General features: G+C 39.4%; 1 protein-coding gene across 2 annotated transcripts; it reads right to left on the bottom strand.

Annotated features, from left to right (window-relative positions):
• Positions 1 to 1,454: 1,454 nt before the first annotated feature.
• Positions 1,455 to 12,006, bottom strand: LOC124289852 (protein angel homolog 2-like). 2 transcript variants are annotated; one of them, XM_046726530.1, is made up of 5 exons: positions 11,882 to 12,006; positions 10,684 to 11,279; positions 4,541 to 4,764; positions 3,824 to 3,893; positions 1,455 to 3,082 (listed from the first exon to the last, which is right to left on the bottom strand). In XM_046726530.1, exons 1-5 carry the CDS (start codon positions 11,896 to 11,898, stop codon positions 2,424 to 2,426), a joined length of 1,566 nt encoding a protein of 521 aa, XP_046582486.1. In that variant the 5' UTR covers positions 11,899 to 12,006; the 3' UTR covers positions 1,455 to 2,423. The 2 variants fall into 2 exon arrangements, with proteins under 2 accessions (XP_046582486.1, XP_046582485.1); XM_046726529.1 differs by lacking the exon at positions 11,882 to 12,006 and having other exon boundaries at positions 10,684 to 11,822.
• Between the last annotated feature and the right edge of the window lie 1,908 nt (positions 12,007 to 13,914).

Here is a 13,914-nt window from a genome sequence, read left to right as displayed (position 1 = left end):
TGTTGTCAATCACTATATCGTCTGGTCCAGACTCAATTATTTCCAGACTACCATGATATAGCTGGAATACTGCCAAGTTTGGCATTAAACAACATGAAAAGCGCACAAGTTACAGATCAGGTGAATGTAAGAAACATGGAATGTAGTTGGTGGCAGGCTAATGTGTATAGTGGGGTCTACCATACAGAGTTCCAATACTGCACCTCCCTTAGCTCAAATGGCTGTGACAAAATAACCACTCAACACCAACTGTAAAGGTTGTATCAGCTTAAAATGAGAAAATGGTCTCACTGTTAACTGCAACTATGCCAAACTTTACGTACATTATGAAAAAATGAAGGCCATAAATGGTTTTCTAGATATGGCTGCCGTTGTTACCACTGCAGCCATGTTGAAATTCAGACTGAATTTTAAGAAAATGTTTATCAACTCCATGGGCGGGATTGTGCATACAAAGTTTCATTTTCATGGGCCTCATATTTTAATTGGTGAAAATCATCCTGAGCTCAACACATTTAAGGCAGGATCTGTGAAGTTGTTTCCCTCATTTTTAATTCCAGATAATATACCATTCAAAAAAAGTAGGGGATATTCCATTTTGCGAGCATAGCACTAGCCAATGCCAATGCACATGAGAAAAAGTAATATATATATATCCATACAGAAGAAACATTTCCAAAGGAATGGAATAAATTGTCACATTTTCCCTTAATTTCTCTTCATCATCTGTTTCCTCCTTGGCTTCATCATTTGCATTTTATCAATCTTGTAAATCCAATATCCCCTACTTTTTTAATGGTATACATTCCATAGTCATCACTGGCAATATCTGTCCACAGATAACACAACAAAACAGATAATATATAAACTCCATGGTTTATCAACAAAAAATGGAAATATCTTCCACATACGACATCATTCAAACAGAGACCTGCTACATATTGTCATCATAAACCAATGGACAGCAATAAAATATCCATGAGATATATACATTATTGTCTGACTGCTGGCTTCAGTGGACCTGTTTATATGCATAATACTGTGTGATTGCCTTGTCAACAAAAACAGGAACTCTTGCTGATGATTAATATAGTAGTGTTCAGCTAATTACAAGCAGCTCTTCATTACAGCACTCAAAGCTATTCAAATATACTTATATTTTACATCTGGTTCATAGCAGGTGGTTTTCTGGCAAAGTTTGGGCATGTGGATGGTACGTACTCCTGCTTCATATATACTAACCATCAAAAGTTTAGACTCACTAGTGCAAATGTAGCCACTTACTTCAATCAACTGTTCTGAACTAGATTTTGTAAAATATTCCATACATTTCCACATGAACTGATGTATTTTAAAATAAATTTGTAACGTTGAAAAGATTATTGTCATGAGTTTAAAAAATAATAACACTCAGTGAAATTTGGCAAATTCTTAACAAATCTTTACACCAAAACTCCGCTGTTCACATGCACGATATTTGCCCATGAGTTTCAGCAATTTGATGTCCAATTAATCTGCATAAGGTTTGCAGTTTGTCCCCCCAAGTTAGTGGAGAAATTCATCTTCCATACAACTTCGATACATATATACCGGTATACATAACATATAGTAAGTGCTTCAAGTGAGTCTAAACTTTTGATGGGTTGTATATAAAACTGGGCACAAGGTCGCAAAATTTTCATTCTTTGTCAACCAGAAAATTTTCCCAAGTAGCTTTTTTGCATTTAACAGGATTGGAAGAACCAAGATGTACCCTTTTAACATAGCCACATGTCGTTACCCAGCATCGCTTTTCTCCGCATATGTCCAGTGATGAAGAATGTATTTCAAATCAATACTAATAAATATTTATCATGGAACAACACAACAAAATCAGATGAGGTATGGAATTGATGAAAGTCTGCCATGGATTGTTTTACTGATCCACTCCTAAGGCTAAGTCACTGGCAAATACATGCTGAAGTGGTTTTAAAAACAGCTGCCGCCACATCACTTTGTGAGAAGGAACGCTGAGATGAGAGGGACATGGTCTGATGGACACAAGGGGTTTGGCAGCCCCCCTAGACCAGATATCTCTGCTTGGGACATCAGTCCGTACCTCCGCAACAGCTTCAACGGTCCCTCGTTGATATGGTGTGTGTATATCTTGTTGTTTCGAGTCTTCACTTCTTTGTGGAGTACATTATAAAAGATGAAATCGACAGTACATGATCCTGCACTGTGCTGCGTTGTCACCTCATCCCACTGATGGTTTAACCGAGCTATGGTGTGATGGTAGGAGGACACAAAGTTGAGTTCATGCCACAGGCGTCCGGAACCCATGGAATAGAATGAAAAGTCAGAAGGACTGGATGAGAAACCATAGGAAGTTCCCATGGGACTCAGATTAACTCCGCTAGACTGGGTGGACGGGGAGATGGACGCTAGGTGTTGTCAGGGGGATTGGAAAGAGTGTCTCCTCCTGTACTGGAGCTGAGTGACTGACAAGGGTCCTTCTTTTCTGTTAATGATGCCGTCTCCGATGAACGTGTATCAAGAACTTTCTGATACTGGCACTGATCCGTGATTCCAAATGAAGGACAAAAGAAATCTTTTTTCAGACGAATATCGCGTCCATGACGTCCATCTTTCTGTCCTGAGAGGAACCTAGCTATAAGACCTTTGTACTGAAGATAGCCACGAGAAATAAACTTATACAGATCACTATGAGGCTCCGAGTTGAAGTCTCCACACAGTAACACAGGGCTGTAGTTCATCTGTGATGTCTTGTCACTTGAACTATTAAATGCACATTTATCTAACTCGGCCATGAGGACCATGAGTTGCCCCAGTTTGATGTCCCCTCTCCGTGGGTTGAACAGGAGATGTGTGTTGGCCACACACAGTTTACCCACTCTGCCCTGGTACACATTCTGATGAGGTACCAGCTCCAGGATCAAGGCAATGTTATCACGGTCCAACAAACCACCTCTGCAGTACTCAACTGGAGTTGTTTTGCCCACAGAGAACTTGTCCTGCTTGTAGAATGTGGCACAGCCATCACACTTGTCTCCTGTCCTCTTCATATAAACTCCCCGGTAACCTGGAAATTACATTTCACTTTGAATAGATTTTCTGTTACATTTCTGCAGTTAATGATTAATGAGGCAGTTAAAGCTCACTGTAACTCAGATTCATACCATCAGCAGATCCTTACACACCTAAGGGCATTAACCTTTCATAGCAAATGGAGGTATCTGGATTAAGGAGAATGCTAAGTTTTCAAATACTTTTATGTCCCCCCTCAATCTGCCCTGACTTTCTGGTTGTGATTGGGCTTGCATACTGCAGATTCACACTCAATACAATGTTTGTTATCTGCCCAATCTAACTGTGAATGTGGAGCAGAATTTTTCATCGAAGAAATTGAAGTGGGTTACATTATCTATATTTTGTACAAACCATACCCTAATGCAATGCATTTCTATATATCTATGTATCTAAAGATTGAAACCTCAGCTCAGTTTCCCAAAGCGTTTAAAATGTTTTCTCTCGAAAGTCATGTATTGTAACCTAGGCTTATGAAAGTTGTACCATTATGGTCACTTTGTGAAACAAGGACTTTACTAGCAGCAACGCGAGGACACATATGACCAGGTACAGCTGCACAGGGCAAAAAATACTTCATAGCGAGATGAACTGCTAGTTTACCAGAAACCACTCCCAAAGACAACCCAAAATTCAATTTCTCCCATTTAAATTGGAAACAGCCTTACAGATGAAAATTATGAATTTGTAACATAAACATGACACATGCCTTATGATGGTTATTAACCAGACCTACCAAGGTTTTCCATTTGTGGTTTGAAGAAGTCCTGGTAGTGGTCTTCCTGAACCTCCTGCAGACACATCACCTGAGAACAGAAGACACACCAAGGTGAAAGAGGTTTTTAACATTTTGTGAAAGATATGTTTAATTTTTATTCTGAAAGTATAACTACTATAGCGGCAGGGCAGGGGTTGAGGAATTATAAATGGTGGAAAGTTGAGGTGAGGTGAGGTGAAATTGGGTTTTACGTCGTACTTTAGAATATTTCGCTCATATGACGACGTGTATGCGTGTGTATGTGTATGTGCGGCTGCTTGTACTAGCCCAGACTTAAGCTGGTTTTATAGTGCTAGCCCACTGAGATATCATGCCGCAGTGAAGCATGAATACCCCACTCAGACACATTATACTGACTCCGAGCCGACCAGTCCTTGTTGTACCCATTAATGCTGAGCGCCAGGCAGAGACCAACAAGTACCATATTTTAACGTCTTTTGGTATGACGCGGTCGGGGATCGAACCCACGACCTTCCGCTCTCCGGGCGGACGTTCTAACCAATGGTGGAAAGAGAAGAGAAAACCATGCATTCTTTATGTACAAGAATAGGGACAAACTTTTCACAATACCAAACAACTGAAATATATACATTTTGTGAGGCCCACGCTGTGTCTTCAGAGCCTTTATATTGGTGTGACATTAATATTTCTGGTTGAAAGTGCTAGTACACCTACATCTGGAGAGTGAGACGTTATTTCCTCCAGAAGTCGTTCCCGGCGATATTTCCATTGCAAGACCTGCGTTTCAGCCTCCCGGTATAAATATCCATGATCCTCCAGAAGCCTCTGTGCCAGAACGTTGTAGGACATGACAGAGAACTCCAGCCCAGCATGTCGACACCTCTCGTGCTCCTGCCCATACCGAGTATACTCCCACTCTCGTGGCAGCTTCATCCGATCTGGAACAACCAGCCACACATCATACAGGTATAGGAAGTGTTAGAAGTAACTCAAGGATTTAACGAGATTTCAAAAGCTGGCAAATTAGGAAACCCTCACTTGCAGAGTCTGGCACCTAATGGCCGCACAAAGTCAGCGATCTAACTCACTAAGAAACCGTGGCTTCCACGAAAATGGAAGACAAGACAACTCAGGCATCGAAAATATCGAAATGGCACGGACAAAAAATGTTCTCGGTGCCCTTATGGCACTCCTAATTTTTTAGAGACATAACACACCTTTGGACTCTTAATAACCAAACAAAACACTTATGCAAATGACAACCAGGCAAAAACATTTATTGACTTTAACGCCCAGGAAATCACTGGAATTATGATGGTTCATGTAAAGAAATCTGGTTGTTTTTTCATTTAGAGTGTTAGGAGTACTGATAGTTAAGTTATTGAAGAGGAAATTGTGTATGTTAGATATATAGAAAAAAGTGAACCTCTCACACAATTCTTAGCTATTAAAGGTGTTGGGAAAGCAGAACAAATGAAACATAAGAAAGCCATCTTAAACAGAAGACATATCAGTGATAACCGAAAAATGGTTACATTTGTTGTTTTCTGACAATAAATTTCAATAGATCATCATCCTTGCTACAGTCATTTATTCTAAAAACATGTGGGCACACCTGATTTCTGAAAGGCACACCTACAATATTTACCTGGTGCCCTAAGGCACACTTAGAAAAAAAGTACTTCTATGCCTGCAACTCGTAGTCTAGATCACATACTTTGTGTACCCCTCTGACTAATGTAGCCAGCTGCCACAGCTGAAAACAATGAATACACAATACCATTTAGTGGTAAAATGTAACATATGCTATATTTGAAATTACATTTTTACAGTGAAGTACAGATTCTTGTACTTTTGTTAGGCTGAGTCCCATCCAGGATTCGACTGACAGACTGACTGAGTTTGGTTTTACGCCACTTTTAGCAATATTCCAGCAACATCAGGGCGGGGGAACACCAGAAATGGGCTTCACACATTGTACCCATTTGGAGATTTGAACCCGGGTCTTCGGCGTGACGAGCCAACGCTTTAACCACTAGGCTACCCAACCGCCCCTCCAGGTTTCGAAGCCAAATATACCAGTTACATTTGTTACATATGACCTCTTTCTAAATGGCATTGTGTATTCATAGATGCTTTAAGGTTCAGTGTCGCATTACCATCTCATCCTACAGGTACCAATGACTTATATTTCGAACCAAAACCAACAAAATTCTTAATAGTAAACATGGTAAAGCTGTCCAGTAATTTCATTCCTAAACTACTTTTCACGAACAACTTTGTCTGATTTATGACCTGGGAACAGGATACCATCAAACCAGAGGTTGATAGTAGTGATACAATAACCATGGGGACATGATAACACATTGTCAGGTCACTCTGACCCAGAATACCCACTGCGGGATAAGAAGTAATCATGACAAAGTGCTACAAGTATACTTTATGAAAGACCTCAGCTGCCAACATGATCTAGGCAGGCAGTGTACAACAGTACATTAAACCTCAACACAGAGGTCACAGTGACCCAATGACCCAGGTCAGTTATCAGTCCCACTTCCTGACCATGACAAACGCACAACAGCAGCGGCTCAGAACAATGACTCTGGCAATTCTAGACAAGGAAACAGGTGTAACTTGTTGATACAGCTACAGCAATTAGAACCCACCTTTCTGTCCACAACATGTTTAGTGATACGCCCAGGAGTAATGAAACAAAAAATTTATGTTAAGTTGGAGATCACCTGGATAGGCTGCATGACTGAAGACAGTGAAGAGCAATTTAAGGTGTCCATCATCTGTCTTTCGTCATTTGATTAAAAATATACACATCCCAAAATATGACATTTGTTGACCTCATGATTAATGTAATCTTGCATGAACCAAACCTGGCTGCTAGTTACAAATACTGACTGACTGAGTTTGGTTTTACGCCGCTTTTAGCAATATTCCAGCAACATCAGGGCGGGCAACACCAGAAATTAGCTTCACACATTGTACCCATGTGGGGATTCGAACCCGGGTCTTCAGCGTGACGAGCCAACGCTTTAACCATTAGGCTACCCCACCGCCCTAGTTACAAATACATCAATTCAGGAGATATTGTGAAAGTATTTAATTTCTTTCAAGATGCTGCAAAGAACATACAGAGAAAACCCAGTCTAAATGCTCTACTGCATTTTGTGACAACAGTCACAATTGTCATGCTCCTTGTTTGTAAGGATAGATCTAGATTCAGAGATCAGAGGAATCTGAGTACACATCAAAATAGTTTTATCATGATTGGTGCCAAGTGTGAGTGGATGACAGTCAGTGATAAACCTCTGTCTTTTCAGTTAAAAACTTTTAAACCATGATGAGAAGTTTGTGAATTTGTATGAAACTGAACACACTAGCATGGATTCTTTACTTTCAAAGAGTACATATTTGAACCAGTTTGAAAACAGGTTTATCTCCATTCAACCATCATTACAAAAGCAAAGTGAGATGGCGACAGTCTGTAAACAAATCAGGTTCGGACCATACAATCCAGTGATCAACAGCATGAGTCTCAATCTACACAACTGGGATGCAATGACATGTGTCAACCAAGTCAGCGAGCCTGACAACCCGATTCCAAAACGCATGGGTTGCTGAAGACCAATTCTAAGCCAGGCCTTCACTGGTAGAATCAATGATTGACATGTCACAGTAAATGACTTGCACCAAAACTTTGGCTGCTTCGATGTTAATGAATTTTACAACAGAATATTTTTTGTTGTAAAACACTTTTTTTGTCAAACTTTTATTGTCATACATGGTCATGATATTCTAGGATTCGCACTACAGTATTTCAACACAATTATTAATCAAAACTGACACTTGGAAGTGTAACCTTGGCTAGGATTATAAAAGTGCCTTTCAAAAATTTCTTTTTTTATGATCATGGTGATGCAATCATCAGTAGCATTACCATATCATGGTCTAACTTACATAGATTCTCATTCACTCAGGCCTACCAAAGAAAACTGTCCCACTGTGCAGAAAAGCCCACATTAATCGTGGAAATAGCAACATAAACATATTACCTCGCTACTGAAACAGTAAAGACTATGAAACTGCAACATTTTTATATCACCAAACTTTGACCTCAACTGCGCATGCGCATTACTATCCGCGCGTCTTTCAATTTTCCGAGCAACCTCGCCTCGCGTATAGAAAGTATTGAATATGTCGAAATAATTGCTGTCAAACATTTCATACAAATGGAAAGTAAACTAATCAAATGTGCACACAAGTATCATGATGATAAATGCCAAATAACACAACAGAAATACTTTATAAAGGGAATGTAACTTTTGTCCAAAATCGAAGTTGCAGGTTCTTTGTTTTTTATCCAGTTTTAGCGATTTAAAGTTGCTGTTTTTACCGTTTCAGTAGCGAGGTATGATGTTTATGTTGCTATTTCCACAATTAAAGTGGGCTTTTCTGCGTTTTTCTGCAAAGTGGGAAAGTTTTCTTTGGTAGGCCTGTCACTGCTCTGCAGGATTTTAAAATGATCTTCGCAATATGTCAATGTGTTCCTCCAATACCAATTTCTAAAAGGACATAAACCTCCATTTATTATTCAACTAATCATTTCAGTTACCATGGTCGCAGGGAGAGTAAGTGTAAAGACCAGGTCATATGACCTAGGGTCAAAATATTGACCTGTATACTTGGTTATCAGTTCGACAACAGATATATCACCTGACCAGCAGCCAACAACACTTCAACATATGTTATCCATTATCATGTGGGTATAACAGCTGTTCATACATAATACAGTGACCTTTGACCTCTTGGACTGACCTTGAACTGGTTTTACTTGTTTGTGCTGAAGAAATCAGTACGCCTTGACCTGTATACACCACTGTGTACAATAGTTACTCCCCAAGATATAAATAACGGAATGTACTTTTACTGTACTGTACATTAACGCAACAGAATTTGGCACAGGAAGGGTATTTGACTATAAGGGATAAAGTCAACTACATCCCATAGTTTGAGAACAGTACAAGAATCTGTATTGAAATGTCGCACTCATGAAATAAAGAACCTGTTATCCATAAAGTTTGTCTATAATGTACATCCCATAGTGATTGGAATTTTTTACCATAAACTGAGCGACAGAAACATACATTTTCAATCCACAAGTACTGATATGATGACAGCTTTTTCCTTTAACTTCTAAGTCAGAAGATATTTTATCAATTTTGGAATAATAACATAAGACAGTATGATCAGAAGCATTCTGTATCAAAAGTTCAAATACTAAAAATGTTCTATTCCAATTTGTCTCTAACAATTGTACTGCCAAAGAAATCCCTGCGATGTTAATCACTGATAGATAATGTCAGAGGTTCCTAGTTTAAGTGAGTGAGTATGGTTTTCCGCCGCTTTTAGCAATATTCCAATAATATCACGGTCAGGGGACACCAGAATTGAGCTTCACACATTGTACCCATATGGGGAAACGAACCCAGTCTTCAGCATGATGTGCGCTTTAACCATTAGGCTGCATGGCTGCCCCACCGCCCCCTCCAACATTTTATAACCATTACCAAGAATGTGGTGGACAAAAGTTGAAGGATTACAGGTTTCCTGAAGTTGAAGTAATTTTCACGTCTTAGAATTAAGGCTGTAACACATTCTACATATCTCAAGTTCTTAACATATTTAGACTACCTCAAAACCTGAAATTTTGTCGATTTCATCAAACATGGCATTGCTGCTGTTGAACACCCCATCCCATCCAAAAAAGGTTGCTTTGAACAAACTTCTAACAATATTTAAGAAATTTGATAAACCGTCTGACTTCAAATGCTCAAATCTGACTTTTCAGATTGAAAACTTGCAAACTGTTAATCCTAAAACTTAAGGATGTGAGATTTTTAATCTGACATCAAACATTTCTACTGCTTCCTGATCCTTTGTAAATAAATCATGACTTGTTGCTATCATAATGTTTCTTCATATACATGTTTGAACACTCACAAACGGTTCATGTCGTTGTTTGGTTTGTTGTTTACTCCCACTCAGCAATATTCCAGCTATATGGCGGCGGTCTGTAAATAATCGAGTCTGGACCATACAATCCAGTGATCAACATCATGCACATTGATCTACACAGTTGGGATACGATGACATGTGTCAACCAAGTCAGCGAGCTTGACCACCCAATCCCGTTAGTTCGCCTCTTAAGACAAGCATGGGTTACTGAAGATCAATATTCTAACCCGGACCTTCACAGGTCATGACCACATGAACGCTTGGATGTTAACGATATATGTCGATTGTATCTGTCTGTGTTCATTTTTTGTTACAAGTACTAAACATCCTGTGTCTGTGGTTCATCTGTTTTATTTCATCTCTGTTTTCCACACGTCTCAGGCATCCAACTAGCTCTGCATTTATCCACGAGTATCGATTCTATTGCCAGGTGATAAATATCCTAACCTACATATCCTTTATATATCCTCATGGCAATTTCTACACTTTCCTTGAGTGAGTGAGTTTAGTTTTACGCCGCACTCAGCAATATTCCAGCTATATGGCGGCCGTCTGTAAATAATCAAGTCTGGACCAGACATTCCAGTGATCAACATCATGCACATTGATCTACACATTTGGGATATGATGATATGTTTCAACCAAGTCAGCGAGCCTGACTACCCAATCCCGTTAGTTGCCTCTTACGACAAGAATGGGTTACTGAAGATCAATATTCTAACCTGGACCTTCACGGGTATTCAGAATACTGAGCTCATTATTTAAATAACATTAAATACTACATGAAGACTATTTAAATTATATAAAGAATATGTAACTGTCATTCATACCTGTTACTTCTGGATCAACCAGGTCTTTCTCTGTTTCTGTCCTTGGGACTTCCTGAATCTGTGGCACTCGGGAAACGGCTGCTGTTTGGGGGATGGAATGGGTTGAATATTCCCTCATTTGATGGCTCGTTAGTTGTGGAATCAGTTGGGAAGCTGTGAAACACTGACTGTGAAACATTTGAAATTGGCCACCAGCAGCGGCAAATAATTGAGGAACGGAAATCCTGTTCCTCACAAAACATGGGGCATTGTTCAACCCACTGGCACTCTCCGTCACACCAGCTGATGTCCCAACCTTCTCTCTCAATGCTGCTTTTAGGGGAGACTTGGGTTGGTCCTCCTTGTGAACAAGACTACCTTCCTCAGATGTCATTGTCACTTCCACAGCTATGTGTCGTCGTTTTCTTGGACTGGTCGTTCTTGAAGGTTTCTCATGTCGACAACGCTTTTCCCTTGACAAGTTTTCATGTGCACTTGGAAGAGAAACAGAACTTTCAGGCTGCACATTTTCATCTTTGGCAGCATCGTTCATATTTAACACAAATTTCCTTGATCGTTCCTGAGCTACATAGACTCCAAGAATCTTCGGACGGCACCTGTAAGTTACAAGAAATCTGAACTTTGAAACAAGCATTTTCTTTCTCTGCTATGCCACCAGTTTGAAGAAATTCCAAATTCCTCGTTTTGTTCTTAAAGTTACACTGCTTTGTATTAGCAAATATTAAGAGAGCCAACACAGAGTCAACAGCATAGAACCAGTGCCATGGGTCTTTTGGTACTTAAAATGTACCCGAAATTGCGTAAGTCCATTCATGTCTAATAATAAACACCATGTGCTCGAAACTCTTCGTGTGAAGTGGTCGCAGAAAATGTATAAAATTTTACTGGCGTGCTAAACGCAGAAATACAGGGTCGTTCTCCAGCCTGGGAAATCCAGCTTCGGCACAATCACAAGGCCGTGTCAACGGCCACAGCTGACATAATACATCAGAGTAGATCTAACACTACTGTTTCCTACAACTAACCAGCGATGTGTACCGTATGGGGTTATATATAGACCCGAAGCTTATTTATCCTATCACTCCTTGATCATGCTGTCACTGAAGGTGAAGGCCATTTGAGGATTTTGCTATAAACTTTTGACCGAAGCTTAGAAAGATAGGAAGCCTTTCGTCTATGCAATGTAAACAACGATTACCTGATGCCAATGTACATGTGACTTTATTCATGAGAATAGAGTCACAATACTCTGAGATTTATCCTTGAACAGAACACCATACACGCAGCTATCACGAACTTCTCTTGCATTTGTCCGTGACGTCATTCAGGGGCCATAACTCTGTAATGTTCGTCTGCAATGCTTCAATCGGTCAATACACCCAAACGGACATATAGGGTCGAGTCTCTGTCACCTTCACTCCCTGCCAGAATATGAACAGGTTAATATTTATTTCGAAAAATCTTATCACTTGAAATGTGATAATGCATTTTTTTCCAAACTATAAAGGCTACAAGAATCGTAACCATGATCATATATACGTCTGATAATTGCCAGGGGTCGTATCACAGTTCCCGAACCACATTATTTTCCCTTCCGCCCACCACTTTCTGCAATGCAAAAACTCTATAGCAAGACTACATTTCCTCAGTCCTCTGAGTTCACTGGGGTTCCTTTTCAAACGAAATAGAACTGTTTCTTTGTATCAGAATTATACATTCAGAGTCGAGCTCACTGGAGCTCCTTTTCAAGTTAAAATGGAATTATTTGTTTGTTTCAGAATGATATACACTACACGCCAAAAGAAACGTTACCCTCATACCTTTATGAATTACTGAAAAACTATCAAAGATATGTTAGAAGGTATTACTTTACAAGAAAGCTTAACAACACAGCTTTATGGTAATCACGAAACAAAATTCTCAAATGCGTTCATATTTAGGTGAAATGCATCCTTTTCAGAAGGGTTAAATTGTCCTATTTTCGTCCATGCCGTAAAAAAACAACAACAGTCATTTAGATGTCCAAAAGAAAGGTTGAAATATAATTCTGCTTTAAGACAAAGATAAACCATTTAAAGTCACCATTTTTCAAATATTAAAACAAGAATAGTGTGTAAAATTGTAAAATAATCATTCCTTTGATTCCAGTCTTTTAAAACATTTTATGCTGGTTTGCATCAGTGAAATCAACTAAAACGTGTCTTTGGTATTGTGAAAAGTGTTTAGGAACATCTAAAATTATCTTTGTTAACATTTTTGCTTGCAGAGTAACATTTTTCCATTTTCTGTGTACACACAGCAGTATCAATCGCCAAAACGCAGCAATATTCAAGCAGTATTTGCATCCATTTCACATGTAGAATGATTCTACAGGGTATGAAGAGAGCCTAGAATACATGATATGATACACAAGTACGAGAAATATGCCACGATTAACAGCTGAAGAGAGAGAAAGAGCCACTGGGATGGTGTAGATGGGGTCGACGTACAATGTTGTTGCCAACGCCCTCGGATGTCACCGTATCACGGTTATAAGACTTATTCAAGGCTTCAGACAAACTGGGGTGGATGTTGACAGATCAAGAAGTGGACGTCCACGCATTACAACGCCAGCTGAAGATAGGTACCTCCGTCACTAAGGCAGGAGGGTAACGTTTCTTTTGGGGTTTAGTGTATATCCAGAGACTAAGCGCGTTGGTCCATACCAGGGACAAGAAGCCTAGTTATTCATTTAGTAAATTCAGTCACAAATTTCACGCATACAACTAATAAGTGATTGATTTCCGATGAACACCGCTATGTACATGTATATTATTCAATACATCACATGACGTCCGCTAATGGGCGAGGTTACGTGGACCACTGATTAGTAGTGTGCCGATTTACTGAAACAATCGCTGATTATTTGGAAGGCCCAAACAACCAAGCAAATGAACGCATTTTCCACAGACGATTCCGTGGGAGTTAGGCTTCATCCCAGTATAGATCTAATATGTGGACAACGTCCCAAGGAGAAGGTTTCATAATGAGTTACAATATCATACAAAACCCTCAAAATAGCCAGTTTTATTACTGTTTGTATTTGGGTTGTTTCTATGAGGATTAAATTCTTGAAATTAACATTGAAAAACGCAAAATGAAGCAAACCGATTAGTTTCGATGATTGAATGGGATAGATGATCCAGTTATAACTTAATTAATTCAGTTAGTTTACAACCAAATCCTAATATA

This window comes from Haliotis rubra, unplaced genomic scaffold, assembly GCF_003918875.1.
Source record: "Haliotis rubra isolate DU_JTF1 unplaced genomic scaffold, ASM391887v1 Scf45, whole genome shotgun sequence".
Lineage (NCBI taxonomy): Eukaryota > Metazoa > Mollusca > Gastropoda > Lepetellida > Haliotidae > Haliotis > Haliotis rubra.
Note: the sequence above shows the minus strand (reverse complement) of the source record. Positions and strands in the feature narration are given on the sequence as shown.

Excerpts from the sequence above, each read along its gene's own strand:
- LOC124289852 (XM_046726529.1), bottom strand. The coding sequence starts at position 11,317 with ATGCTTGTTTCAAAGTTCAGATTTCTTGTAACTTACAGGTGCCGTCCG. Across the intron at positions 3,894-4,540 it reads TAACGTCTCACTCTCCAGAT|GTGATGTGTCTGCAGGAGGT; the intron begins GTAGGTGTACTA and ends TTCTGTTCTCAG. Across the intron at positions 3,083-3,823 it reads ACCACAAATGGAAAACCTTG|GTTACCGGGGAGTTTATATG; the intron begins GTAGGTCTGGTT and ends TGTAATTTCCAG.